At 54.6% G+C, this 26,975-nt stretch overlaps 2 protein-coding genes across 6 annotated transcripts in view; both read right to left on the bottom strand.

Moving 5' to 3' along the window:
* Positions 1-11,113, bottom strand: part of LOC121274294 (pre-B-cell leukemia transcription factor-interacting protein 1-like) — a 54,883-nt gene extending 43,770 nt beyond the window's left edge. For 2 of the 5 annotated variants that reach the window (XM_041181526.1, XM_041181523.1), the window contains exons 1-3: positions 10,625-11,113; positions 4,892-4,974; positions 3,958-4,097 (exon numbers count right to left, since the gene is read on the bottom strand). In XM_041181526.1, coding sequence (XP_041037460.1) covers positions 3,958-4,007 — 50 coding nt within the window. In that variant the 5' untranslated portion in view covers positions 4,008-4,097; positions 4,892-4,974; positions 10,625-11,113. Of the gene's footprint in view, positions 1-3,613; positions 3,721-3,957; positions 4,098-4,846; positions 4,975-10,624 lie in introns of those variants that run through there. The other 3 variants (XM_041181524.1, XM_041181525.1, XM_041181528.1) reach the window with 3 other exon arrangements.
* A 10,517-nt stretch (positions 11,114-21,630) lies between these two features.
* pygo2 (pygopus homolog 2 (Drosophila)) overlaps positions 21,631-26,975 on the bottom strand; it is a 59,852-nt gene continuing 54,507 nt past the window's right edge. Inside the window, exons 2-3 of the mRNA XM_041181610.1 lie at positions 26,430-26,494; positions 21,631-23,034 (exon numbers count right to left, since the gene is read on the bottom strand). Of these exons, the coding sequence (XP_041037544.1) occupies positions 21,922-23,034; positions 26,430-26,494 (1,178 nt within the window). The 3' untranslated portion in view covers positions 21,631-21,921. The remainder of the gene's footprint in view (positions 23,035-26,429; positions 26,495-26,975) is intronic.

Genomic DNA, 26,975 nt, shown 5'->3' on the forward strand with positions numbered 1-26,975 from the left:
TCCTTCCTGATCCCAGTCTCTCTCTCTTTCCTGATCCCAGTCTCTCTCTCTTTCCTGATCCCAGTCTCTCTCTCTCTCCTGATCCCAGTCTCTCTCTCTTTCCTGATCCCAGTCTCTCTCTCTGTTTCTATTTCCTGATCCCAGTCTCTCACCTTCCAGATCCCAGTCTCTCTGTTTCATGATCCCATTATTTCTCCTTCCTGATCCCAGTCTCTCTCCTTACTGATCCCTGTCTCCTTCCTTCCTGATCCCAGTCACTCTCTTTCCTGATCCCATTATTTCACCTTCCTGATCCCAGTCCCTCACATTCCAAAACCCAGTCTCTCTGTTTCCTAATCCCAGTCTCTCTCTTTCCCGATCCCAGTCTCTCCTTCACCTTACAGATCCCAGTCTCCCTCCTTCCTGAACCCAGACTCTCACTTTCCTGATCCCAGTCCCTCTCCTTCTTGATCCCAGTCTCTCTCTTCCCTCATCGCAGTCTCCTTCCTTCCTGATCCCAGTCTCTCACCTTCCTGATCCCAGTCTCTCTCCTTCCTGATCCCAGTCCCTCTCCTTCTTGATCCCCGTCTCCTTCCTTCCTGATCCCAGTCTCTCTCTTTCCTGATCCCAGTCTCTCACCTTCCTGATCCCAGTCTCTCCCTTTCCTGATCCCATTCTTTCTCTTTCCTGATCCCAATCTCTCTCTTTCCTGATCCCATTCTTTCCCCTTCCTGATCCCAGTCTCTCTCCTGCCTGATGCCAGGCTCTCACCTTCCTGATCCCAGTCTCTCCTGATCTCAGTCTCTCTATTTGCTGATCCCAGTCTTTCTCTCTCTCTCTCTCTCAACTTCCGATCCCAGTCTCTCAACTTCCTTATCCCAGTCTCCCTCCTTCCTGATCCCAGTCTCTCTCTTTCCTGATCTCAGTCTCTCTCTTTCCTGATCCCAGTCTTTTACTCTCCTCATCCCAGTCTCCCTCCTTCCTGATCCCAGTCTCTCACTTTCCTGATCCCAGTCCCTCTCCTTCCTGATCCCTGTCTCCCTCCTTCCTGATCCGTCTCTCTCTTTCCTGATCCCAGTCCCTCACCTTCCAGATCCCAGTCTCTCTGTTTCCTGATCCAAGTCTCTCTCTTTCCCGATCCCAGTCTCCCTCCTTCCTGATCCCAGCATCTCTTTCCTCATTCCAGTCTCTCTCCTTCCTGATCCCAGTCTCTCCTGATCCCAGTCTCTCTACTTCCTGATCTCAGTCTCTCTATTTCCTGATCCCAGAATCACTCTCTTTCCTGATCCCTGTCTCTCTCTTACCTGATCCCCGTCCCTCTCTTTCCTGATCCCAGTCCCTCACCTTCCAGAACCCAGTCTCTCTGTTTCCTAATCCCAGTCTCTCTCTTTCCCGATCCCAGTCTCTCCCTCACCTTACAGATCTCAGTCTCCCTCCTTCCTGAACCCAGCCTCTCACTTTCCTGATCCCAGTACCTCTCCTTCTTGATCCCAGTCTCTCTCTTCCCTCATCGCAGTCTCCTTCCTTCCTGATCCCAGTCCCACTCCTTCCTGATCCCAGTCCCTCTCCTTCTTGATCCCCGTCTCCTTCCTTCCTGATCCCAGTCTCTCTCTCATTCCTGATCCCAGTCTCTCTCTTTCCCGATCCCAGTCCCACTCCTTCCTGATCCCAGTCTCTTTCCTTCCTGATCCCCGTCTCCTTCCTTCCTGATCCCAGTCTCTCTCTCTTTCCTGATCCCAGTCTCTCTCTCTTTCCTGATCCCAGTCTCTCTCTCTCCTGATCCCAGTCTCTCTCTCTTTCCTGATCCCAGTCTCTCTCTCTGTTTCTATTTCCTGATCCCAGTCTCTCACCTTCCAGATCCCAGTCTCTCTGTTTCATGATCCCATTATTTCTCTTTCCTGATCCCAGTCTCTCTCCTTACTGATCCCTGTCTCCTTCCTTCCTGATCCCAGTCACTCTCTTTCCTGATCCCATTATTTCACCTTCCTGATCCCAGTCCCTCACATTCCAAAACCCAGTCTCTCTGTTTCCTAATCCCAGTCTCTCTCTTTCCCGATCCCAGTCTCTCCTTCACCTTACAGATCCCAGTCTCCCTCCTTCCTGAACCCAGACTCTCACTTTCCTGATCCCAGTCCCTCTCCTTCTTGATCCCAGTCTCTCTCTTCCCTCATCGCAGTCTCCTTCCTTCCTGATCCCAGTCTCTCACCTTCCTGATCCCAGTCTCTCTCCTTCCTGATCCCAGTCCCTCTCCTTCTTGATCCCCGTCTCCTTCCTTCCTGATCCCAGTCTCTCTCTTTCCTGATCCCAGTCTCTCACCTTCCTGATCCCAGTCTCTCTCTTTCCTGATCCCAGTCTCTCTCCTTCCTGATCCCAGTCCACTCCTTCCTGATCCCCATCTCCTTTCTTCCTGATCCCAGTCTCTCTCTTTCCTGATCCCAGTCTCTCTCTTTCCTGATCTCAGTCTCTCACCTTCCTGATCCCAGTTTCTCTCTTTCCTGATCTCAGTCTCTCGCCTTCCTGATCCCAGTCTCTCTCTCATTCCCGAACACAGACACTCTCTCCCTTTCCTGATTCCAGTCTCTCTCTTTCCTGATCCATCTCTCCCTTTCCTAACCCCAGTCTCTCTCCTGATCTGTCTCTACTGATCCCAGTCTCTCCTGATCCCAGTCTCCTTCCTTCCTGATCCCAGTCCTTCTCCTTCCTGATCCCAGTCTCTCACCTTCCTGATCTCAGTCTCCCACATTCCTGATTCCAGTCGCTCTCCCGTTCGCGATCACAGACTCTCTCTCCCTTTCCTGAACCAGTCTCTCACTGCCTGATCCTAGTTCCGCTCACTTTCCTGATCCCAGTTTCTCACCTTCATAATCTCAGTCTCTCTCTCTCTTTACTGATCCCAGTTTCTCTCTCTTGCTCCTTCCTGATCCCAAGCTCTCACCTTCTTGATCCCAGTCTCTCTCTCGCTCTTTCATGATCCTAATCCTAATCTCTCTCCTTCCTGATCACAGTCTCTCTCTCGCCTGATCCTAATCTCTCTCTCGCTCCTGATCTCAAGCTCTCTTTCCTGATCCCAATCTCTTTCCTTCCTGATCAGTCTCTCTCCCTCATTCCTGATCCCAGTCTATCACCTTCCTGATCCCAGTCTCTCTCTTTCCTGTTCCCAGTCTCTCTCTTTCCTGATCCCAGTCTCACTCCCTCTCTTTCCTGATCCCAGTCTCTTTCTCTCTCTCCTGATTCCAATCTCTCTTTCCTGATCCAGTCTCTCTCCTTCCTGATCCCAGTCGCTCTCTCTTTCCTGATCCCAGTCTCTCACCTTCCTGATCCTAGTCTCACTCTTTCCTGATCCCAGTCTCTCTCTGTCTCCCTTTCTTGATCCCAGGCTCTCACCTTCCTGATCCCAGTCCCTCGCTCTCTCTTTCCTGATCCCAATATCTCACCTTCCTGATCTCTTTCTCTTTCCTGATCACAGTCTCTCTCTCTCTTTCCTGATCACAGTTTCTGTCTCTCTCTCTCTTTTCTGATCCCAGTTTCTCTCTCTCGCTTTCCTGATCCCAGTTTCTCTCTCTCTCTCTTTCCTGATCCCAGTTTCTCTCTTTCCATATCCCAGTCTCTCCCCTTCCCGATCCCGGTCTCTCACCTTCCCGATCCCAGTCTCTCCCCTTCCCGATCCCCAGTCTGTCACTTTTTCCTCTTGTCTCACTTTTGCGACGAGCGAACACGGATACATTTCCTCCCACGTGACCGTCCCTGGGGGGTGCTCGCCCAATCAGCGGGCGCCTTTCATAGGGCGAGCGGCGGCGGCGGCCAATGGGCAGCGGCGGCGCAGTGTTTGCTCCAATGGCCGGTGAACAGGTCGCGCTGGGTATTTATAGACAGGAGGAGGGTTGGGGGGGCGAAGTAGCTGTGAAATGGCAGCAGCAGCTGTTGCTGACACTGATCGGGGCTTCACTCATGCACCCTCCCCACCAACCAGTGACTCACATGGAGCTTGGACTCCTTGCTGCCCTCGGCCTGAACTTATCTGGCGCCATTCGACTCTGGCAGGCATCACAGTCTTCCAATTACACAAGATCGGCCTGGCCTCCAGGAATTGAACCTCAATCCCCCGGACATGGCAAAACCTAGAGAAAAATCATATGGAGATGAAAAAGTATTGTTTTTTTACCCCCCTACCACCCTCACCTCCCCCCCCCCCCCCCAATGTCTTGTAAGATATTCAGAATTGGGGTTGGCAGGGTCAGGAGGATGTCCAGCTGACAGTCAAGCATCATCCAGTTGGGTAATGAATCCTTTTAGCTTTCCGGTTGGTAAGTCAACCAAGTCAAACATAACATGCTGGCCCTGGAGAGGGTCCAGAGGAGGCTCACGAGAACGATCCCAGGAATGAAAGGCTTAACATATGAGGAACGTTTGAGGACTCTGGGTCTATACTCGATGGAGTTTAGAAGGATGGGGGGGTGGGGGGGGTGGGGGGTGGGATCTGATTGAAACCTACAGAATACTGAAAGGCCTGGATAGAGTGGACGTGGGGAAGATGTTTCCATTAGTAGGAGAGACTAGAACCCGAGGGCACAGCCTCAGAGTAAAGGGAAGACCTTTTAGAACAGAGATGAGGAGAAACTTCTTTAGCCAGAGAGTGGTGAATCTATGGAATTCATTGCCACAGAAGGCTGTGGAGGCCAGGTCACTGAGTGTATTTAAGACCGAGATAGATAGGTTCCTGATTGGTAAGGGGATCAAAGGTTACGGGGAGAAGGCAGGAGAATGGGGTTGAGAAACTTATCAGCCATGATTGAATGGTGGAGCAGACTCGATGGGCCGATTGGCCTAATTTCTGCTCCTATGTCTTATAACTCGGACACAAACACACCAAATGGCTGCGGAGGGCTGGGCAGCACCAACGCTGCGTTCCCACCTCACTGCTCGTTGCTGCTTTGCGAGGCCGAATGTTGAAGGGCTGTTTGAGCCTGGCTGTGGTTCCTGGGTCTCCGGTGAGTTCTGCGGCACAATTATAAACTCAAATTCAATTTTTAAAAAAATTATAAATTCAAATGGTAAAACGTTTGATTATTGAGCACAGAAGCAGGCCTTTCAGCCTCAAACGTGGAGTGTTTATGCTCCACTCAATCCTCCTCCCGTCTTTCCTCTACCATTGTAATCGTCTATTCCCTTCTTCCTCGTGTGTTTGTCCTATGCTTAATGCACTTACGCTAGTCACTTCAACCACTCCCTGTGGTAGCAAGCTCCCCGCTCTCTGGGTAAAGACTTTTCTTCTGAATTCCCGATTAGATTCCTTGGTGACTATCTTTGATTGGTGACCTCTAACTCTTCTTCTTCCACCAGAGGTAAACATTCTATTTTTTTTATTCGTTCATGGGGGGTGTGTGTGTTGCTGGCTAGGCCAGCATTTGTCACCCATCCCTAATTGCCCCCTTGAGAAGGTGGTGGTGAGCTGCCTTCTTGAACCGCTGCCGTCCCTGTGGTGTAGGTACACCCACCGTGCTGTTAGGGAGGGAGTTCTAGGATTTTGACCCAGCGACAGTGAAGGAACGGCCGATATATTTCCAAGTCAGGATGGTGAGTGCCTCGGAGGGGAACTTCCAGGTGGTGGTGTTCCCCCATGTGTCTGCTGCCCTTGTCCTTCTAGGTGGTAGCGGTCATGGGTTTGGAAGGTGCTGTCGAAGGAGCCTTGGTGAGTTCCTGCAGTTCATTCTATCAAAACCTTTCTTCATCTTAAAGACCTGTTAGGTTGCCCCTTCAGCCTTCATTTTCGAAGAAAAGAGCACCAGCCAGTCAATCCTTTCCAGATATGTCTACCCACTCATTTCTGGTATCATCCTTGTAAATCTCCGCACCCTCTCCTGTGTCTCTTTAGCCTTAATATATTGACCAGAACTGCACACCGTACTCTATAAGTGTGATCTAATCAAGGTTTATTACAAGTTTAACATAACTTTCCTACTTTTCAATTCCAGCCATCATGAGAAAGGATGAGTGCTTGGTTTGCACTTTTCATAAGCTGTGGCGCAACTTTTAGCGATTGATGTGTTTGCACTCTCGAAGAGAGAGTGAGAGGAGGACCCTGGGACAGGCAGTCAGCAACGACTAAAGGAGAGAGCGAGAGGAGGACCCTGTGACAGGCAGTCAGCAGCACCTAGAGGAGAGTGTGAGAGGAACCCAAAGCGGTTTTTTAAACATATAAAAAGCAAGAGTATAGTAAGGGAAAGAGTAGGGCCAAGTAAGGACCATAGAGGTAATGTTTGTGTGGACCTGGAAGATGTGGGTATAGTCCTCAATGAATACTTTGCGTTGGTCTTCACTGTGGAAAAGGACGATGCAGGTATAGACATCAGAGTGGAGGACTGTGAAGTATTCGAGGAAATTAGCATATAGAGAGAGGAGGTACTAGCAGCTTTAGCCGCCTTAAAAGTGGATAAATCTGCAGGCTCTGATGAGATGTATCCCAGGCTGTTGAGGGAGGCAAGGGAAGAGATATCAGGGGCACTGGCAGTAATTTTCAAACCCTCTCTGGCCACAGGTGAGGTGCCAGAGGACTGGAGGGCTGCTCATGTTGTCCCATTATTAAAAAAGGGAGGAAGGGATAGACCAGGAAATTACAGGCCAGTCAGTCTATCCTCAGTGGTGGGGTATTTACCAGAAAGAATTCTGAGGGACAGAGTATTTCTGCACTTGGAGAGACAGGGATTAATTGGGAATAGTCAGAATGGATTTGTTAAGGGAAAGTCGTGTTTGACAAATTTGATTGAGTTTTTTGAAGAGGTAACCAGGAGTGTTGATGAGCGTGATGCATTTGATGTGGTCTGTATGGGCTTTAGCAAGGCTTTTCTTAAGGTCCCTCATGGCAGACTGGTCAAGAAAGTAAAAACCCATGGGATCCAAGGCAAAGTGGCACATTGGATCCAAAATTGACTGAGAGGTAGGAAGCAGAGGGTGATGGTAGAGGGATGTTTCTGTGACTGGAAGTATGTTTCCAGTGAGGTTCCGCAGGACTCGGTGCTGGGGCCCTTGCTGTTTGTGGTGTACAAAAATGATTTGGACTTAAATATCGTGGGTGTGATCAAGAAGTTTGCGGATGGCACGAAAATTGGCAGGGTGGTAAATGGTGAGGAGGATAGCCATAAACTGCAGGAAGATATCAATGGACTGGTCAGGTGGGCAGAGCAATGGCAAATGGAATTCAACCCAGAAAAGTGTGAGATAATACACTTGGGGAGGGCTAACAAGGCAAGGGATTACACTATGAATGGTAGGACCCTGGAAAGTACTGAAGACCAGAGGGATCTTGGTGTACATATCCACAGATCCCTTAAGGTAGCAGGGCAGGTAGATAAGGTGGTTAAGATGGCATATGGGATTCTTGCCTTCATTAGGCGAGGCATAGAATATAAGAGCAGGGAGGTTATGCTGGAACTGTATAAAACACTGGTTAGGCCACAACTGGAGTACTGTGAGCAGTTCTGCTCACATTATAGGAAGGATGTGATTGCACTGCAGAGGGTGCAGTGGAGATTTCCCAGGATGCTGCCTGGGCTGGAGGGTCTGAGCTAGGAGGAAAGATTGGATAGGCTGGGGTTGTTTTCCTTGGAGCAGCGAAGGTTGAGAGGGAAACTGATAGAGGTAAATAAGATTATGAGGGCCATAGGTAGGGTGGATAGGAAGGTACTTTTTCATTAGTAGAGAGGTCAATAGCCAGGGGGCATAGATTTAAGGTAAGAGGTAGAAGGCTAAGAGGGGAGTTGAGGAGAATTTTGGGTGGTGGGAGTCTGGAACTCATTGCCTGAAAGGGTGGTTGAGTCAGAAACTCTCGTAACATTTAAGAAGTATTTAGATATTCACTTGGCGTTATCATAGCCTCTGGGGCTATGGGTCAAGCGCTGGAAAATGGGATTAGTGTCATCAGATGTTTGTTGACCGCCTCCTTCTGTGCTGTAAACATCTATGAGATCTCTTTATTCCTCCACTGGAACTGTTTTTGTACCTTCTAAGCAACAAATGACCTTCCTATGAAAATGTACCACCTCACATTTATCGGTGTTGAACTTCATGTGCCAATTATTAGTCCCTTCTGCAAAGTTTTTCAACATCCTCCTGGACCTTGTTGCCATCCTCCTCAGTATTGACCATCCCTCCCGTCCCCCTTGTGTCATCCGCAAATTGAGAAACTGCTTTTCCCATTCCAAAGTCCAAACCCTTGATGCAAATTGAATAGCGGCGATCCCATGTGGAACAGCATTCTGCATCTTTGCCATTCCGAATAACTATCCTTTACTCCCACCCTCTGGCTCAGAGTCAACCAGCAATGCGTTCTGCACCCACCACCCCCCCACCCGCCCACGACTCCACATTCTCTGACCTTATTCGTTCACCATGTTAAGGGGAAACTTTTTGAAGGCCTTAGGAAAATCCAGATAAATTACATCTACTGCATTACCAAAATCTACTCTCTCTGTTACCTCCCCAAAAGACTCAATAAGCTTGGTTGACCAAGTTCTTCCCTTATTATATTTCTTGTTTCCAGATTTTAAAAAAAAAAATCATTTACGGGATGTGTCGCTGGGCCGGGCCCAGCATTTATTGCCCATCCCTAATTGCCCCTTGAGGTGGAGGGGGTGAGCCGCCTTCTTGGGCCGCTGCAGTCCCTGTGGTGTCGGTACACCCACGGTGCTGTTAGGGAGCGAGTTCCAGGATTTTGACTCAGGGACGGTGAAGGAACGGCCGATATATTTCCAAGTCAGGATGGTGACTATTGTCTCCTTTAGGAAAAATTCTGTTATTTTTCCTATCATCGATGTTGACTTGGCTATAATTCCTTGGATATATTCTGTCCACACACTTAATTTTAGGTATGACATTAGCTACTTGTCAGTCCTCTGGCACTACATCTTTTTCTAACAAATTATCAAATATAAAAACAAGTTAAGCAGTGTTATCTGCATTCTTAAATTCTCTCCCTCCTACATTCTATCCACATCACTGCTCCTTCAAGACACCTTCAAAACAATTAAATTTCTGAAGACACTTCATCGTGTCAAACCTTGTTCGATAACAGTCCTGAGACATGACGGTTGCTGAGCAAGAGCTTTGTCTCAGAGGGAGACTTGAAGGAGCATCTTAAAGAGAGGGGCGGAGAGGTTTAGGGAGGGAATTCCGGAGCTCAGGGCCCTAGGCCCTGCAACCTCCTCCGGTCCCGGCAACCCTCCCTATCTCCGTAACCTCCTCTGGTCCCGGCAACCATCCCTATCTCTGTAACCTCCTCCAGCCCCTACACCCCTCCCTATCTCTGTATCCTCCTCCAGACCCTACACCCCTCCCTATCTCTGGAACCTCCTCCAGCCCCTACACCCCTCCCTATCTCTGTAACCTCCTCCATGCACTACACCCCTCCTTATCTCTGTAACCTCCTCCAGCCCCTACACCCCTCCCTATCTCTGTAACCTCCTCCAGCCCCTACACCCCTCCCTATCTCTGTAACCTCCTCCAGCCCCTACACCCCTCCCTATCTCTGTAACCTCCTCCATGCACTACACCACTCCCTATCTCTGTAACCTCCTCCAGCCCCTACACCCTCCCTATCTCTGTAACCTCCTCCAGCCCCTACAACCCTCCCTATCTCTGTAACATCCTCCAGACCCTACACCCCTCCCTATCTCTGTATCCTCCTCCAGCCCCTACACCCCTCCCTATCTCTGTAACCTCCTCCAGACCCTACACCCCTCCCTATCTCTGTAACCTCCTCCAGCCCCTACATCCCTCCCTATTTCTGTAACCTCCTCCAGACCCTACACCCCTCCCTATCTCTGTATCCTCCTCCAGCCCCTACACCCCTCCCTATCTCTGTAACCTCCTCCAGTCCCTACACCCGTCCCTATCTCTGTAACCTCCTCCAGCCCCTACACCTCTCCCTATCTCTGTATCCTCCTCCAGCCCCTACACCCCTCTCTATCTCTGTATCCTCCTCCAGCCCCTACACCCCTCCCTATCTCTGTAACCTCCTCCAGCCCCTACACCCCTCCCTATCTCTGTAACCTCCTCCATGCACTACACCCCTCCCTATCTCTGTAACTTCCTCCAGCCCCTACACCCCTCCCTATCTCCGTAACTTCCTCCAGCCCCTACACCCCTCCCTATCTCTGTAACTTCCTCCAGCCCCTACACCCCTCTCTATCTCTGTAACCTCCTCCAGCCTCTACACCCCTCCCTATCTCTGTAACCTACTCCAGCCCCTACAACCCTCCCTATCTCTGTAACCTACTCCAGCCCCTACACCCCTCTGAGATCTCTGCGCTCCTCCAGTTCCAGCCTCTTGAGCATCCCCCGATTCCCATCGCTCCACCATCGGCAGCCGTGCCTTCAGCTGCCTGGGGCCCTAAGCTCTGGAATTCCCCCACTAAACCTCTGCACCACCCCCCCGGTCTCTCTCTCCTCCTTTAAGACGCTTCTTAAAACCGACCTCTTTGACCTAGCTTTTGGTCGCCTGTCCCTAATATCTCCTCATGTGGCTCGGGGTCAAATCCTGTGAAATGCTTTGGGTTGTTTTACTACCTTATAGGTGCTATATAAATGCAAGCTGGTTCTTGATAGTTACTTTTAGTGTGTGTGTGTGTGTGTGTGTGTGTGGGGACTTCACCTGCAACTGGGAGCTGACTAGAGGCGGAATTCACACACTAACGGTTTACACCGATGCTGAAGTGATGTTTGTGGGTGGAAACAATTGCATGCATCCTCTTCCGAAACGGAGAATAGAAACCCGAACACTCGACCTCAAGTACCTTGGCAGTTTTATTTAAAATCCTGCAAAAAAATTGACAAAAAAAAATGCTAAAAATGCAATGCTCTGTACAGACTGATGCAATACACACACACTGCCATTCGTAATACCAAGTTAACAAATGTTCTCACTCATCGTCCGACCACTTGAGCCCTCGTCTGCTCCCTGGAATTTACATTTAGCGGACGTGTGCCAAGCAATGACCCCTGGGAGTAACAGAGAGAGAGAGAGACAAACCGTGCTCTCGGCCTGTCCAATGTTCTGGCGAGTCAGTATTCAAGACCGCGTTTGACTGTTTGTATTGAAAGGACCAATCTTACAGAATATAACATTAGCCACTTTACTGGTTTTACCCTATGGCCAGAGATCCCACCACCCTCCACCCCCTCCCCCAAATGTTTCCCTCAATCCCCCACCCCTCACAAATGTTTCCCTCAATCCCCACACCCCCTCCCTCCACCCCTCACAAATGTTTCCCTCAATCCCAACACCCTCCCCTCACAAATGTTTCCCTCAATCCCCACACCCCCTCCCCTCACAAATGTTTCCCTCAATCCCCGCACCCTCTCCCCTCACAAATGTTTCCCTCAATCCCCGCACCCCCTCCCCTCACAAATGTTTCCCTCAATCCCCACACCCCCTCCCCTCACAAATGTTTCCCTCAATCCCCCCACTCCTCACAAATGTTTCCCTCAATCCCCCCACCCCTCACAAATGTTTCCCTCAATCCCCACACCCCCTCCCCTCACAAATGTTTCCCTCAATCCCCCCACCACTCACAAATGTTTCCCTCAATCCCCCCACCCCTCACAAATGTTTCCCTCAATCCCCCCACCCCTCAGAAATGTTTTCCTCAATCCCCCCACCCCTCACAAATGTTTCCCTCAATCCCCCCACCCCTCACAAATGTTTCCCTCAATCCCCACAACCCCTCCCCTTACAAATGTTTCCCTCAATCCCCACACCCCCTCCCCTCACAAATGTTTCCCTCAATCCCCCCACTCCTCACAAATGTTTCCCTCAATCCCCCCACCCCTCACAAATGTTTCCCTCAATCCCCACACCCCCTCCCCTCACAAATGTTTCCCTCAATCCCCCCACCCCTCACAAATGTTTCCCTCAATCCCCCCACCCCTCACAAATGTTTCCCTCAATCCCCCCACCCCTCAGAAATGTTTTCCTCAATCCCCCACCCCTCACAAAAGTTTCCCTCAATCCCCCCACCCCTCACAAATGTTTCCCTCAATCCCCACAACCCCTCCCCTTACAAATGTTTCCCTCAATCCCCACACCCCTCACAAATGTTTCCCTCAATCCCCCCACCCTCACAAATGTTTCCCTCCTCCACCCCCCCCCACCCCTCATTCCTACTCGTGTCTGCCCAAAGCAGTGGACCGGGCTGGACTGAACAGTTGGGGCGCTCGCAATCCTGAGGCGCTGGCCCTGGCAGTAGCTGTGTCTACGGTGGGGGGGGGGCATGGTGCCATGGTGCCTCACCCACTCACGGGGGAGGGGGGGGGGGACATGGTGCCTCACCCACTCACGGGGGAGGGGGGGGGGATATGGTGCCTCGCCCACTCACGGGGGAGGGGGGGGGACTATGGTGCCTCGCCCACTCACGGGGGAGGGGGGGGGGGACATGGTGCCTCGCCCACTCACGGGGGGGGGGGGGGGGGACATGGTGCCTCGCCCACTCACGGTGGGGGGGGGACATGGTGCCTCGCCCACTCACGGTGGGGGGGGGGGGGGGGCATGGTGCCTCGCCCACTCACGGTGGGGGGGGGGGGGGGGGGGGGACATGGTGCCTCGCCCACTCACGGTGGGGGGGGGGGGGGACATGGTGCCTCGCCCACTCACGGGGGAGGGGGGGACGACATGGTGCCTCGCCCACTCACGGGGGGAGGGGGGGACGACATGGTGCCTCGCCCACTCACGGGGGAGGGGGGGGGGGGACATGGTGCCTCACCCACTCACGGTGGGGGGGGGGGGGGGGACATGGTGCCTCGCCCACTCACGGGGGAGGGGGGGACGACATGGTGCCTCGCCCACTCACGGGGGAGGGGGGGACGACATGGTGCCTCGCCCACTCACGGGGGAGGGGGGGGGGGGACATGGTGCCTCACCCACTCACGGTGGGGGGGGGGGGGGGGGGGACATGGTGCCTCGCCCACTCACGGGGGGAGGGGGGGGGGACATGGTGCCTCGCCCACTCACGGGGGAGGGGGGGGACGACATGGTGCCTCGCCCACTCACGGGGGAGGGGGGGGGTCATGGTGCCTCGCCCACTCACGGGGGAGGGGGGGGACGCCATGGTGCCTCGCCCACTCACGGGGGAGGGGGGGGGGACATGGTGCCTCGCCCACTCACGGGGGAGGGGGGGGGACATGGTGCCTCGCCCACTCACGGGGGAGGGGGGGACGACATGGTGCCTCACCCACTCACGGGGGAGGGGTGGGGGGACATGGTGCCTCGCCCACTCACGGTGGGGGGGGGGGGGGGGGGGACATGGTGCCTCACCCACTCACGGTGGGGGGGGGGGGGACATGGTGCCTCGCCCACTCACGGGGGAGGGGTGGGGGGACATGGTGCCTCGCCCACTCACGGTGGGGGGGGGGACGGGGGACATGGTGCCTCACCCACTCACGGTGGGGGGGGGGGGGGGACATGGTGCCTCGCCCACTCACGGGGGAGGGGTGGGGGGACATGGTGCCTCGCCCACTCACGGTGGGGGGGGGGGGGGGGGGACATGGTGCCTCGCCCACTCACGGTGGGGGGGAGATGTAATAAGAGGCATTCAAAATTATAAAGGGGGGGGGGGGGGGCAGGGGCTGTGGGACTGACTGGGGAGCTCCTGCAAGGAGCCAGCACAGGCGTGATGGGCAGAGTGGCCGGCTCCTGCGCTGCGCCGCTCTGCTAGCATAGCCCGAGGCAAATTGTCCCGGGAACGGTACCCGGGAGGGGGTGGGATAGGCTGGGTGGAAGTTTCTCGAAGGAGGAAGTGGAGGGGGGGCGGAGGGGGATAGTCTGGGTGGAAGTTTCTCGAAGGAGGAGGAGGAGGAGGACTGGACGGCGCCAACTGCGTCTGAGATCAGTCTTCCGCCGCGCGGGCATCTCCCTGTTTGCCACGGAGGGGGCGGGGCTCTGGCTCCTGCAAGAGGCGCAGCTGCGGGTGCAGACGGGGCTGAGGGTGGGCAGTCAGAGGCGCGAGATCAAAGCCCCCCCCCCCCCCCCCCCCCGCGCTAATACAGGAGGCGGGGCATCAGTGCGCGCCACGTAGTCGTGGGGGGGGGGGGGGGGGGGTGCCACGAATCGCTGCCAAGGGCTCGCGGTGTGCCAGTCGCGCGGAGGCGGAATTGGCGGGGGGGGGGGGGGGGGGGGGAGGGGGGAGCGAGCAGGGTAAGCAGAGGATTGAGGAGGAGGAGGAGGGGCTGCGGGTGGCGGCTAATGTGACCCTTGACCCCCGCCAAAGCTCGGCGGCGGCGCGACGGGACAATAGGGAAATGGAATTCGAACGCAGCGTCACAGGGCACGTGGTGGGGGCGGGGGAGGCGGAGACAACACAGGATGACCCTCCTCCTGCCCCAGTCTCGCCATTCCGATACTTCACCCCTTGCACCTGGCCTGCCCCTCTCTCTCTGTGTGTCTGTGCTCCCCATTCCCCCACCCACTGGCCCGGGGGGGAGGAGGTGTTAGTGACTTTTTGTTTCAGCGTCCTCGCTCCTTAGTCCGAGTGAAAGATGCTCCTCCGCCCACTCTTCCGGGAAGCAGCAGTTTACAGCATTAAAGTCACCACAAATCTTTTCTTTACCCCCCCCCCCACCCCAATCCCCACCCACTCACCCCCACCACCCCCCACTCCCCAAACGCCCCCACCCAGCATACCCAACCCACCAACCAACTCACCCCCACCAGCCCCCACCCACCATACCCAACCCACCCCTCCAACCCCCACTCACTCACCCCCCCACCCAGCATACCCAACCCACCAACCAACCTACCCACTCACCCCCACCCACCATACCCAACCCACCCCTCCAACCCCCCCCACCCACCCCAATCACTCACCCCCCCACCCAGCATACCCAACCCACCAACCAACCTACCCACTCACCCCCACCCACCATACCCAACCCACCCCTCCAACCCCCCCCACCCACCCCAATCACTCACCCCCCCACCCACCATACCCAACCCACCCCTCCAACCCCCACTCACTCACCCCCCCACCCAGCATACCCAACCCACCAACCAACCTACCCACTCACCCCCACCCACCATACCCAACCCACCCCTCCAACCCCCCCCACCCACCCCAATCACTCACCCCCCCCCACCCAGCATACCCAACCCACCAACCAACCTACCCACTCACCCCCACCCACCATACCCAATCCACCTCCCACCCCCCCACCCACCATACCCAACCCACCCACTCACACCCACCACCCCCCAACTCCCCAAACCCCCCCCACCCAGCATACCCACTCACCCCCACTCCCCAACCCACCCACTCACCCCCACTCCCCAACCCACCCACTCACCCCCACTCCCCAACCCACCCACTCACCCCCACCACCTCCATCCACCCCCCACTCCCCAACCCCCCCCGACCATACCCAACCCACCACCTCCACCCACCCCCACTCCCCAAACCCCCCCACCCAGCATACCCAACCCACCCACTCACCCCCCCACCCAACCCACCCACTCACCAAACGCCCCCACCCAGCATACCCAACCCACTCACCCCCACTTCCACCCAAACAACCCACCACCTCCACCCACCCCCCACTCCCAAAACCCCCCCACCCACCATACCCAACCCACCCCCCACTCACCCCCACCCCACCCCATTCCCCAAAGCTACAGAAACGTCCGTATAAAGAGTAAAACTTTCCCTTTTATTTAAAAAAAGTACATTCCCCCCCCCCCCTCCCCAAAGTGGTACAAATAATATGTTAAGCACAGGATTAGAAATCTCCCACCCGCCCCCTTCTTGTGTTCACTGCAACGCCATGAAGCACCACAAAAGGTTACTTAAGCAACCCCCCCCCCTTACATTTGAGGAATAAGGACACCTCTGTGTGTGTGTGTGTGTGTGTGAACAGCCTGTCCCACCCCCCATATTCCCCCAGCCTGTGGGTTTGGGTTTCAGCATTTTCCACTGGGGGAGGGGGGAAGGCGCCCCAGGTCAATAATGGTGCACAAGTGCCCCGCGCTCCCCCTAAATGAATTATTTAATAATGGAGTTAGAATCGACCCACCTTCCTGCTGGGGGGGTTAGCCACTGGAGTACTAAATATTTTCACCGCCCTGTCTCATATCGCTCACCTCCTCCAGCCACCGACTCCCACTCCGCCCAAGGTCTTGGCGCTCCTCGGCACCACGCTGTCTGACGCTCCCCCTATGCTCCAATGTCAGCGGCTGTGCCTTCAGTTAGACTCGAAGCTTCAGAATTCCCTCGCTCCACCTGCCTGCCCTCCTTTAAGACGCTCTTACGAAACCCAGCTCTTTCGGCTTACACTCTTGAGTTAGCGGCTTTCTTTGGTTCCGGGTATCTGATTATGCCTCTAAAGTTGCTTGGGCTGGTTCCCTACATGAAAGGCACTACACAAATGCAAATTATGGTCCTTCCTCCATCCCTTTTCTTTTTTGGCACCAAAGAAAATTAAGAGCAAGTTGAGCCCTTTGGTTGCGGGGGGGGGGGGGGGGGGGAATGTGGAGAGTTGCAACAGTGCCACCGATGGTGGGAGGGCAGAATTACAGCGTGACATGTTTACATAGGCAGCTCCCCTTGTAAATGAGGAAGATGGACAAAAACGCAATGAGGTTTAGTAGACAGGGCATGCATGCAGACTCAACTTAGCACATTATAGATTGATGCTCACATGCGCCACAATAGCCACGTGAGGGTGCTCCTGCCTGTCACCAGCTCGACTGGGGCCACAACCCAATTGTACAGATGTCAGCTAACCTCAAAGCACTACCAATTTTTTAAAAAAAATCATAAAACAACTGAAATCTTAGTGGCAGCCGCTCCTTGGGGAGCTCGACAAAAATTTATGCCCAGGTGCTGTTCCACCTCGCAGTTGGGAAATGTAAACATAGGAGCACATTTCAGGTCCTTCGGTTTTAGATTTACCGTTGCTTAAAAACTCAGATGAACCCAGCCCTCTCGTTCGGAGAACAAAAGACACCATACTCAAACTGATACCAACAAGCAGGTTGGATCACATTACGAACTCTCTTTGATGACTGTATCCACAAATTGTGCAAAGGGAGTCGGGTTTTACATTGGCTGTGGGAGGGGAGGTGATGACATGTTGCAGAAGCACCTCAGAGTACAACATGCTCCATGTAGATAACTGAAATACCTTCGCGCTGACTGTCCATAATGACCATGTTGAAATGTCGGTAATTTTAAATTGGATGGTATTGAAGCGCCTCATGACCTATGTGGAAAACCTGATTGCACTTTTTGTGATGGCCACTTTTAAATGTTTTACCACGTTCTTTCAGGCATTTTAAGAATAAAGCATATTTCTGCAAAGAAAAAAAAACGCTTGGGCCTCCTCATGCTATGAGCAGCAACTATCTTTCCAGCAACGGGTGCTTTCTCACCAACCTAACCAGGGCTGCGGGTGGGGGTCAGCTTGACACCCACTCAAAATCTAGCCTGTGCACCACCCCCACCCCGCGGCTTGATACGGGCCCCCCTCCACTCTACCTCAGAGTCGCCCCTGCACAAACTAGGGAGTGAAGAGGCGGCGGAGGTAAGAAAGTTGTTGAGCGTGCCTTGGTCACACTAGTCCTGCCTCTGGCTGCACCGCACAGTTTTCTTGCGACACCTAGCTAAGGGAAAGGAGGCTCAGTGCCAAAAATCGAGGAAAGATCTTTTGTGCAGCAGGCTTAGAAAGGTATCGAGTCATCAACGGGACGAGGCACCGGCTTCTGAGCAGATCAAAGTTATTCGATTCCCAGCTCTTCAGTCGGAGCTGGTCAGCGCTAACCTCAACCGCAGGCTAACTCCCTTCAGGCTCGGATGCACAGGACATCCCAGAACGAGTCACTTTGACGTTCATTCATCGTTACTGTCATATTTAAGGGATTAAATGTCACCAACATAGCAGTTCCCATACCTCAGACGCGGTAATGCCAACCTCCCCCTCCACACCATCAATCCATGGGATTTACAAGGGGTGACATCACTCACCCTTCACAGGGACCAAACCGAGAATTATGCCCCCACTCCCCTGCCATTAACGATCACACACTTAATAGCGGCTTTCTTTGGTTCCAGGTGTCTGATTATGCCTCTGAAAAGTAGCCTGGGTCGTTTTTTTTCATGGAAGGCGCTATGCAAATGCAAATTATGGTCCTCATCCATCCCTTCTGGCACTGATCACGGGAAATTAAGAGCATGTGTAGCCTTTGGTGGATGGGGGGGGGGGTGGTGGTGGAGAGAGTTGCACAAGGCGCAACAGTGCCACTAATGGTGGGAGGGCAGACTTACAGCGTGACAGGTTTACATAGGCAGCTTGTAAATGAGGAAGGTTGACAAAAATGAGCTGAACATGTTCGATCTTCGAAATCAGTTATCAGCCATACTTCCGGCACAACATGACGAGACCTATGTACGCCCTGTCCTCATGAAACTTTAGATCCCACCCCCTCCCCACCCCCCCAACACTACACCCCGTTATCACAGCTAAATGGGCAGATTACAAGCTACCTGTTTTTTTAAAAAGGTCACACCATCCCATTATCACACGAAAATGGCTACTTCCAAATGGACAACGCGCTGTTTGTTCCCACCTCAGGCGGGGAATTTACCAAGCGAGTGTGGAATAATCTTTCAGACATAATCAGCGGCAAGGTCCAGACTTGTTTCGATCGGGGACTGGAACGTACTTGCGAGTACCGTAACCACGCCCCAGTCTCTGCAGCTTCAGGTGCTCCGGCAGGTCCCCAAGTTTAACCCAGTCGGCTGGAGTGCAGTGTTAACACTGCACAGATCGTGGGCTCAATCTCTGGATGGGCCACTCACTTGCTAGACAGGTTTGTGATCGACAAGGGAGTCAAGGGTTATTGGGGTGGGGTGAAAAAGAGAATGGGCACAGGAGAGTTGAATTAAGGCCACAATTGGATTGACTCCTGGTCTTAATGAGTGGCGGAGCAGGCTTGAGGGGCCGAACGGCCTCCAGCTGCTCTTAGTTATTAAGTTTGTATAATAGCACTGGGAGTGCCGGGGTGGGGTGGGGGCACTGTCCCCCTTTAACAAGGGGCTAGCACCCCAGCCGCCTCAGCATTGACCAGGGGCAAGCGTGGGAACCTCCTGCCCAAAAACTCTGTCGCCCCCCCCCACCCCCCCTCCCCGCCCCGACACCTCTCTGGGTGAGGCGGACTGGGAGCGGTGCCCGACGTCTCTCTCGCGCTCGCTGACTCGTCCTGTCGGGAGTGTCACGGGGCCTCCCTTTGGCGAGGGCTGCCGCCTCGGGCAGCTACCTCGCTGATGGAGGGAGCCCAGCTCAAAGCACTAAGATCTCTCGGCCACTCGCTGGGGAGGCGGGGACACGCACTGCTGAAGGGGATTTGGAGGCAGTCATCCAGCCCAAACAACAGGGGCTACAGAAGCCAGAAATTACAGCCGCTCGGAGTGCACCCCCACCCCCCCGACACACACGCACACACACACACATTTCGGAAAGAACTGTTGAAAGGCGGGGTGAAAAGGCTTGATTGCAGTATCACAACTGATATACCCAACTGGCGTGTGACAAGACACACTTTGTGGTGTCACCGACGAGCACCGGGATTAACCTCCAGCAAAACCCATTCTGCACCAGTGATGGAGCTTGATAAAAGACAGCGGGATTCGGGAGCAGACTGGACTCTTCAGTTCTGATGAGGTAGTCGGAGGTGGGTGGTGGTGATACCCCATCATGGCCCACTTCACTGGCAGCACTGGGTCACAGGCTAACAACACTGCACGGCAAAGGCTGCTGCAGTGGACTGGCGCAGCCCCGACAGTTATTTTCGAGTGGGATAGTGCCTTTGGCACCTGTCGCTTAAGACTGAAAGGCTGCGGTGAGGCGTTAACAATTGGTGAAGCATGCCGACATATGGAGCCGTTTAAAATGCAGGAGACTCGGTGCCCAGGGGGACTCGAACCCAACCGCTATTTCTTAAAAGAGGAGAACGCCGGCACCATTTCCACCCCCACCCCCTCACCACCGTCAGAGCTGCCCGCTTTCGGGGAGCGGTACACCCAAGGCCCACGGATTGTGCGCCCAATGCTGCAACTCCTGCCCCGGCTCCAGAGGAGGGGGCAGCTCGCCCGGTGGGGGTGGGGGGGAACCACTTCTGACAAACACGTGCTCCACCACGCATGAAGCAGCGCTGTCGGGCTGTGCCGCGAGAGGGTTTCTGAGAGCAGACGCCAGGCAGACCATGACATTGGGGGGGGGGGGGAGCGGGGAGAAGCTACAAGGGCTGGGAATACCCCCGAAACGTGCCCACTTACTTTCCCCCCTCACCGTAGCCCTCAGCTGTGAGCGATCTATCCATTTCCACCGGAGGGAAGTCAGAGCCAAAAAAAAAATAAATGCCCCATGAGGCTCTTCAGGACACAGTCGGGCCTGTCTTTCTGGCGCACAGAGACTGTGGCTGTTTGCGTGGAATGGTCCAGGTTAGCGCCAATGGTTCAGATCGTCTACAAGCAGAAACTGCAACGAGCCGCACTCCAAGCCCCTCAGGGCACCCAGATCCCGACCCTTTCGTTTACCTCCCAAATAGCTGACCTGTCAGCCGGCGGTCCAGAGGGAGGGAGGGAGCAGCTTCAAAACGGTGAAGTGACATTTCTACTCAGGGGAACAGTCAAATGCTTCCCCCACCCCTCCCCCTCCCCCACACAACTGTCAGCTCGGCCCAGTCTCTTTACCGTGAACAAATTAAAAAAAAATAAAAACTTGAAACTCGGATATTTTGAGGCGTCAGGGCAATCGTTTATCATCCCGGGTGAGCGAACAGGAGTCCAGAGCGGGTCAGGGGCAGTGGGTCAAGGTAGGGTGGGGGAGGGGGCATCATCCAGTGGCTCCCTTGTACAAGTTAATATTTCATAACATCACTGTAATCGGTAACTTGAGGAGAGAGAGAGAGAGAGGGGGGGCGTTGGGGAGGGGTCAAACTTAGCTGCCTGCACACTGAACATTGCGCTGAGAGTGAGTGGGCAGAGCTCAGCTGGTGCCAAGCACTCGGCTGCGAGTGGCCCTGCTTGTCCGACTGCCTTTCCTGTGTTAAAAGGAGCTTGTCGGGCCCTTGAGCTAAGCCAGCCCTTCGAACCCTCAACGTCTACGATTCCAAGATGGTACAATGAATATAGAAGCAAGACGCTGCGGACCGCTGGAACTCTGAAACAAAAACAGAAGATGCTGGAAAAAACCAGCGGGTCTCACAGCGTCTGCGGAGAGAGAAACACAGGGTTGACGTTTGAGAGTCAGTGTGGCCCTTCCTCAGGGTTACGTCAATGCTGCGAAATCATGGGCATCCCAATGAATGCAATGGTGCTACGTTAATTGTGATGCCCAGGGCAACGTGGGCCTCGGAAAATTGGCTTTGCCCATCACTCTGTGGTCCCACGTCAACCCAAACGCATCGTGAGACAACCACCCCGGGGCAGAGAATCACACAGCTGCAAATCGGGCGCAGAACCTCTGCAAAAGGCGTCTATCACGGCTCCGTGCCTGGAAGGGGCCTCCCTCCCCCATCCCGCCACCCGGAATAGAAAAGGCAGATCCCACTTTCTCTCCCCACCCATCCCTGCGCGCGCACCATTCCTAAGTGGGCGTTCCAACCCCCTCCCCCTCCCCCTCCCCACAACAGTGCGTTTCAGTTCACGCCCAGGGTGGTGAAACACGCTCCTCCTTAAAGCGTCAAGGTACTTGCGATGGTTTCCCCGCTCCCCTCACAAGGCCACAAGTGCCTGGTCAGCCCTGAACGCAAGGCCTTCCCCCACCTTCCCCGGTGTCCCTAGTCGATGGTCAAGTGGGCGGGCACCCCACCAGCGCCACCCCCCCCCACCAACCCCAACCCCAGACACACACACGCACACACACACACACACACACACACACACACGCGCGCAGCCGCCATTGTCCTCAGCCATCATTGACAACGGGCTGACCCAGGTTCTCCCGCAGGTACACCGACTGGATCTCCTTGCTCTTGAGGCAGAAGTCGCAGGCCCACACCGCCGAGGTCTCCGTGGTGAGCAGGCCGTACGCCGTCTCCGTCATCCCCGTGCACTCGCGGTGGAACCACTTCTGGCAGGAGGCCTCGCACAAGATGGCGTCCTGGTCGTCGTTCACCTCGTTGAGGCAGAAGCCGCACGGGTAGACGGGGTCGGAGGAAGGCCGGTGCCCAGCGCCGGGCGCGCTCTTGCCGCTGGCGGCCGGGAAGCTGTTGCTGTCCGCGGCGCTGTTGCTCGGGCCGCCCGGGGTTTGGTTGAAGCCGGCCTGGTTGCCGTTGACGGCGGCCGGCGAGCCAGAATGTTCGCTCCCCGGGTTGAAAGCGTTGCCGGGGCGGTGAAAGTTCTTGGCGTTGTCCTCCGCCGGGGGGAAGCTCCTCTCCGGGCTGGGGAACGAGGCGGCACTCGGTGGCAGGTTGGCTTGGCTGGCGCCTTTGGCAAAGCTCTGGCTGGGCCGGGGCCCCGGGCTGGGGTTGAAGGGGCCCGGCAGCTGGACGAATTTGGGCCCCATGGGGGCTCCGGCCGCCGGGCTCATCCCCGGCCCTGCCATCATGTCGCCCCCCCGAGGGGGCTGGCCCATGTTCGGAGGCATCATGGAGTTGAAGTTGGCACCGGGGGGCGCGCCGGGGGGCCCTGGGTGAAGGGGCTGCCCGGGGGGCGGGCTGAAAGTCTGGCTGATCCCCTGGCCGAAGGGCGGGCTCCCAAAGTTCATGCCGCCGGGCTGCCCAAAATTCGGGTTCTGGGGCACGCCGAAGGCCGCGCCCAGTTGGTTCGGGGGGAAGTGGTGCGGCGCTTGGCGCCTCATGGGCTGAGGTCCAGGGTTGAAGGCGGGGTGCAGATGGGGCGGCATGGCAGACTGCGCCCGGTAGGCTCCGTAAGCAGCCGGGTTGCTAAAGAACGGAGCGGACGGGGCTGCCCCTTTCGGGGGGGTGAAGTCGTCATCGAAGGGGTTCGAGGCCACCAGGTGGTCAACCATTGGCGTGGGCGGTGGAGCGAACTCGGAGAGGTGTGAAAACTGAGCGGCCTGCAGGAGAAAAAGGCACAAAGAAAACTGGGTTAGACGACGAGTGCCGGCGTGCACTAGTTACAAACGCGAGGGGTCCTGATGAGTCCGAGACTGAGAACTTTGACAGTGTGTCTCTTTTTTTAAATTAAGCAATACATTAGTCACAAATCGTAGCGTTACAAAGTCCTGCCCTTATGATGTAAGTAATCTGTTTGTAACGTCAGAGTAGTGGAATCTACTGGCGGGAGGGTCGATAACCAGAGGGGACACAGATTGAAGAGAATCAGGGAAAGAACCAGAGGGGTGGATGAGGAGCATTTTTTTTTTTTTACACAGCGAGTTGTTGTGATCTGGAAGGCGCTGCCTGAAAGGGCAGAATCGGATAAATACTTGAAGAGGGAAAATTTGCAGGGATGTGGGGGAAACAGCAGGGTGGGGGGGGGAGTGGGATGAGCTGTTTCAAAGAACTGGCACGAGCACGATGGGCTGAATGGTCTCACGCTGCTCTGTGATTCTGTTTCTCAGACTCACAAATGGGATTCATTCATGGGATAAAGGAAACACAAGTCATGCGGCGCTGTGAAGAGGGAAAGTGCAGGGAAAGACGAGAGGGCAGAGGGGGTAAGGAGGGGGAAGAATGGTGTGGGGAGAGAGGGGGTAGTGTGAGAGGGCTGGAGGCAGAGAGAGGCAGTGTGAGAGGGCTGGAGGCAGAGAGGAGGAGTGTGAGAGGGTCTGGAGGCAGAGAAGGAGTGTGAGAGAGCTGGAGGCAGAGAGAGGGAGTGTGAGAGGGCTGGAGGCAACAGAGAGGGAGGGAGAGCTGGAGGCAGAGAGGGGTTCAGAGAGAGTGCTGGAGGCAGAGAGAGAGAGAGAGGGGAAGTGAGAGGGAGCTGGAGGCAGAGGGGGAATGTGAGAGAGCTGGAGGCAGAGAGAGAGGGGAAGTGAGAGGGAGCTGGAGGCAGAGAGGGGGAGCGTGAGAGGGCTGAAGGCAGAGAGGGGGAGCGTGAGAGGGCTGAAGGCAGAGAGGGGTAGTGTGAGAGAGCTGGAGGCAGAGAGAGATGGGAAGTGAGAGGGAGCTGGAGGCAGAGAGGGGGAGTGTGAGAGAGCTGGAGGCAGAGAGGGGACGGGAAGGGCCTATTTATTTTAGTAGAGAGGCCAGAGACATGGAGACATTGATTTAAAGTGATTGGTAGAAAGGTTAGAGGGGAGATGAGGAAAACATTCCTCACCCAGAGAGTTGTGGGGGGTCTGGAGCTCATGGCCTGAAAGGGTAGTCGAGGCAGAAACCCTCAACTCAATTAAACAGTGTCTGGATATACACCTCAAGTGCCATAACCTGCAGGGCTATAGATCAAATGCTGGAAAGTGGGATTAGGCTGGGGTGGCTCGATATTTTGGACAGCACAGACACGATGGGCCAAATGGGACCTTTCTGTGCTGTAAACTTTCTATGCAGAGGAGATTCACCAGGATGTTGCCTGGGATGAAACATTTAAGTTATGAAGAGAGGTTGGATAGACTTGGGTTGTTTTCGTTGGAGCAGAGAAGACTGAGGGGCGACCTGATCGAGGTGTACAAGATTATGAGGGGCATGGACAGGGGGCATCAAAGGTTACGGGGAGAAGGCGGGAGAATGGGGTTGAGAAACTTATCAGCCATGATTGAATGGCGGAGCAGACTCGATGGGTTGAATGGCCTAATTTCTGCTCCTATATCTTATGGTCTTATGATAGGGAGCAGCTGTCCCCCTTAGTTGAAGGGTCAGTCACGAGGGGGCATAAGTTCAAGGTGAGGGGCAGGAGGTTTAGGGGGGATGTGAGGAAAAGCTTTTTTACCCAGAGGGTGGTGAGGGTCTGGAATGCGCTGCCTGGGAGGGTGGTGGAGGCGGGTTGCCTCACATACTTTAAAAAGTACCTGGATGAGCACCTGGCACCTCATAATATTCAAGGCTATGGGGCCAAGTGCTGGTAAATGGGATTAGGTGGGTAGGTAGGTCAGGTGTTTCTCACATGTCGGTGCAGGCTCGATGGGCCGAAGGGCCTCTTCTGCACCGTGTGATTCTACAATATGAGCTAACCAACCCAAAGAAGTGGGGAGTTCAAACCGCAGCTTGGCACGCTGGGCAATTAAACTCAATAAACCCCCGGTCGTTCGTGGGCTAGCAAAACTGCCAGATGAGGGGAAAAAAAACCAACTGGTTCACTCATGTCCCCACAGGGACAAATCCTGCCTTCCAAACCTGGTCTGATCTACATCGGACACCAGCCCCACGAGGAGCTGACTGAGTCATAACCCCATCTGGACAACTATGGGTTTGGTGGGGTGGTGAGGCGGGGGGGGGGGGGGGGGGGGGGGGGGGGGGGGGGATGGGTAATTAATGCCAGCCTTGCCAGTGTTACCCGCAGAAGAAATGTGAAAGCTGACGTGCCCGCTGCGCTTACAGTGGCTGGAGCGTCATGTGTAGTGCAAGAGATGTTGCCATTTTATGTGACGCACCCAACACACATCTCAAGGCAGCCCAACTTTTGGCTGTGGTCGATGGTCTGAGCGCCAGGAGTTAGGGCGAGTTTCACTCAACTGGCCCAAGAGATAGGGCGAGGCGACTTCTGCACAAAGTGCAAAGGCGAAGGGGGCAAGGCTCAAAGGGTAACTTTGGAGGAAGGGGTTACTGAGCCCAGAGGTTTAAGAGCCAGGAGTACGGCAGAGGTTACGATGCGATCCATCGCAAAGGGCTTCGAGTGCAGTCAGGGGAGGGCAGACAACCTGCGATACAGTCACATTATCCCACACAACGGCCCGGCACATTTCTCCTCTCCTACGGCTTCTGAGAGCACCCGTGCTCGTCTCACAGGGCCGAACTCCAGCGACGCGCTAATGGGCACACACCAACTCTGACGTTTGGGCAATAGGTTACCACGGACAGGCATCAAAGTTTGCTTGATGGCGTCCCTGTGGAGGACATTTTGCATTAAAGGCGCTACTTAAATGCAAAATGAGGGCTCCGAGGTAGGGACCATGTTAATGCACAAGAACAGGAGAAGGCTGAATCTATAACAAAACGTGAGGTATAAAACTGAACGGTTATAACAATCAGGAGAGGGTGAACAGATTCTCTCGAAAGAGAAGGCTCTGGGGTGGGGGGTGACCTGATAGAGATCCTTAAAATTCTGAAAGGGTTTCGAGTGACGTAGAGATGTTTCCACTTGTTGGGGGCGGGGGGGGGGGGTTGAAAGAGAACAGAACTAGGGTGGGGCCATCAATATAAGACAGTCACTAATAAATCGGATGGCGAATTCAGGAGAATCCCTACTTTCTCTTGAGGTGCTGACGGGGTGAGGTGAAGTAGGGTGTGGAATAGAAATATCAGCGCGAGTCTGATAAGAGTTATATTTGCACGGAATGGGATGTGGTGGTACCTGTGCACTGGACTTCCGTTTCTTCTTCTCTGGGCTCTTGAGCTGTGTTCCACCACCGTTAGCACCTACCCAAATCAAACAGAAATCAGCACTCTTCACAGAAGCAACCGGTCGCAGAGAAGCTGCACATGCGTGTCTAAGCCCCACAACCGAGACCTGCGAGTCTACAACAGGAAGCTCCCTGGTCAGACCATAAACTGGAGATCATCATCTAAACCAGACAAGGTTCGCAATGAATCAGAGAATGCTGCAATGATAAGACCAGGTGCTCTCCCTATAAGAGAGATCCGTAGGGATCCTAATTTCATGACAGATCTCTGCACAGTTCCTCAATTGTTTTATTCATTCAACGTAGGCATTGCTGACCAGGCCAGCCACGTTGCTGTGGGTCTGGAGTCACAGGTAAGGTCAGCAGATTTCCTTGACCCTTACAATAACCAGCAATGGTTTCATGGTCAACATCAGAATTTTAATTCCAGATTATTGCCACCATGGCAGGATTCAAACCCGGGTCCCCAGAACATTACTCTGGATTACTAGCCAGCC

The sequence above is a fragment of the Carcharodon carcharias genome (assembly GCF_017639515.1).
Source record: "Carcharodon carcharias isolate sCarCar2 chromosome 36 unlocalized genomic scaffold, sCarCar2.pri SUPER_36_unloc_1, whole genome shotgun sequence".
Lineage (NCBI taxonomy): Eukaryota > Metazoa > Chordata > Chondrichthyes > Lamniformes > Lamnidae > Carcharodon > Carcharodon carcharias.